The sequence below is a fragment of the Lucilia cuprina genome, chromosome 3 (assembly GCF_022045245.1).
Source record: "Lucilia cuprina isolate Lc7/37 chromosome 3, ASM2204524v1, whole genome shotgun sequence".
Taxonomy (NCBI): domain Eukaryota; kingdom Metazoa; phylum Arthropoda; class Insecta; order Diptera; family Calliphoridae; genus Lucilia; species Lucilia cuprina.
This window is the reverse complement of record NC_060951.1, coordinates 3,256,295-3,258,521: the sequence shown is the minus strand read 5'-3', so window position 1 is coordinate 3,258,521 and position 2,227 is coordinate 3,256,295. Positions and strand designations below refer to the sequence as shown.

General features: G+C 31.5%; 1 protein-coding gene across 1 annotated transcript in view; it reads left to right on the top strand.

Annotated features, from left to right (window-relative positions):
• The window catches only part of LOC111682786 (sporulation-regulated protein 28), an 11,313-nt gene that overhangs the window by 7,898 nt on the left and 1,188 nt on the right, over positions 1-2,227 (top strand). Inside the window, exon 4 of the mRNA XM_046945924.1 lies at positions 1,604-1,712. Coding sequence (XP_046801880.1) covers positions 1,604-1,712 — 109 coding nt within the window. The remainder of the gene's footprint in view (positions 1-1,603; positions 1,713-2,227) is intronic.

Here is a 2,227-nt window from a genome sequence, read left to right as displayed (position 1 = left end):
TAGCATTGGCGGCCATAAATGAAACCACATCATAGGATTTGGGATTATCAGACAAAACCTGCGGCTTATCCAATTGCTGCATAAACTCCTCCGTATGCTTTTCACTATTGTGATAGAAACGATGACGCAAACGTTTCAACACCACCAAAGCTAAGGCATATTTGAAATGATAAAACAGGGATTTACGAGGATAAATGCCAAAGATTAAACTGGAGCGATGTCTCAGAATCAAAAACACCAAAATTAGCAAACCAAAGAAAACGCCAAAAGTGCCAAATGAAGCCACTACTATATCAGCCATAATAACGTTAGATTTCTTATTTCTTCAAAACTTTTGCAACTTGTCAACTCTAAAGTCTTTAAACGACTGTCGTTTTTGAGTTTTAATATCCAACGAAACACCTAAAACCTTCTAGTATATGGTTCTGCCTTTATTAATCTTTCTCTATATAAAACAAAAATTGACTTCTGTTTTAATTTTTTTTCATGCTTTCCGATAAGATTTCATTTTTTATTATTGTTATTATTGAGTATTCCCTATGTTTGTTTGATTTTTATTATATTTCTTCTTTATACAGCGCAATGATAAGCTTTTTTGTCCAGTTATTTGATTTTGCAAATTGTACTTCTGTTTTTTTTTCTATTTTCCCTTATTCTTAACTTATCTGCTTTCATTTATAAACTTTAAAATCTTTACTTTATTATTAACTAACTATTTTATTTTAAACTTTATAACAAATATTAAATGCCTATTCTTAAAGTTTAGTTGTATTATCGCTCAATATTGGTTACCAGGTTCTCAAATTTTGTTTTGTATTTGTTAAATAATCCTATATATTGTTTTATGTACAAATATAAAGATAATATTATAAATACTATTTGTAATCAAGTTTACGGTTATCGTAAAGATTTTATGAAATGGGAAAATTCAATTTAAATTTGATTTATGACCTTAGAATTTTACAATTCCTCAATTTTGTTATTATTCATAGTTTTTATGTGAGAAATCTTTGAGATTTAAAGTCTATTTTTATAACCATAAAACCTACAGACAAAATAGTCTTACTGTTACCTTATCTACAAGTTTTAGGCTAGATCTAAGGCAGCATTCCATCAAGCAACTTTCTGACTCATATTGGAATTGTAATCGATAGATGTTTCTTTTGGAAAAACGACTCGAGAGAAATCCGTTAATTTCCAAGATATTCAAAACATCGCTCCTGAACGATCAGAGTCATACTCATACAAAGATTTTCAACTTGGCGACGACTGTTTCTATCGAAAGTTTTTACTTCAGGAAAGATCGCTTGGTAACAGCAAAACCTTTATAACAACAAAGTTATTCCTAGTAAACGATAAGGACTGCAACAAGATGTTCGATCGCACAAGAGAAAATTGTTAAAATCTCATAATGATCTTCCAACACTCTTCAATGATCAAGGAGAATGAAAAAGTTTGTGGCAAATCCCCAAACAAATGGGTTTTCGAGTTAGCGATCTTTAGTTGAACCAAGAAGCTAACGAAATCAAAATATTCACGAGATATATACAAATTGATCGTGGGCTGCAACACAATGTTATATTTGTTAACATTAACTTTCAAGATATTCAGAACATCGCTTTGGAACTGTCACAGTCATAATCATAGAAAGATTTTCAACTCGGCGACGACTGTTTCTAACGAAAGTTTTTTACTCCAGGAAAGATCGCTTGGTAATAGTAAAACTGTTAAAACAAGAAAGTAATTGCTTCTAAATGATCAGGACTGCAACAAGATGTTCGATCGCACATTCTACAGGTCTAAATTAACTTCCAAGATATTCAGAACAACGCTCCGGTACGATCAGAGTCAGATCTTTAGTTGAAACAAGAAACTAAGGAAATTAAAAAAATGTTCAGGAGATTTATACAAAACGATCGTAGGCTGCAATACAATGTTATTCTCCGTATAATCGCCAATTTTTTGTAACAATTTATTAACATTAACTTCCAAGATATTCAATACATCGCTCCGGAATGATCATAGTCATACTCATACAAAGATTATCAACTCAGCGACTACTGTTTCTACCGAAAGTTTTTTACTTCACCAAAGATCGCTTGGTAACAGTAAAACTGTTACAACAACAAAGTAATTCCTAGTAATCGATCAGGACGGCAACAAGATGTTCGATCGCATAATGATCTTTCAACACTCTTCAATGATCAAGGAAAATGAAAAAGTTTGT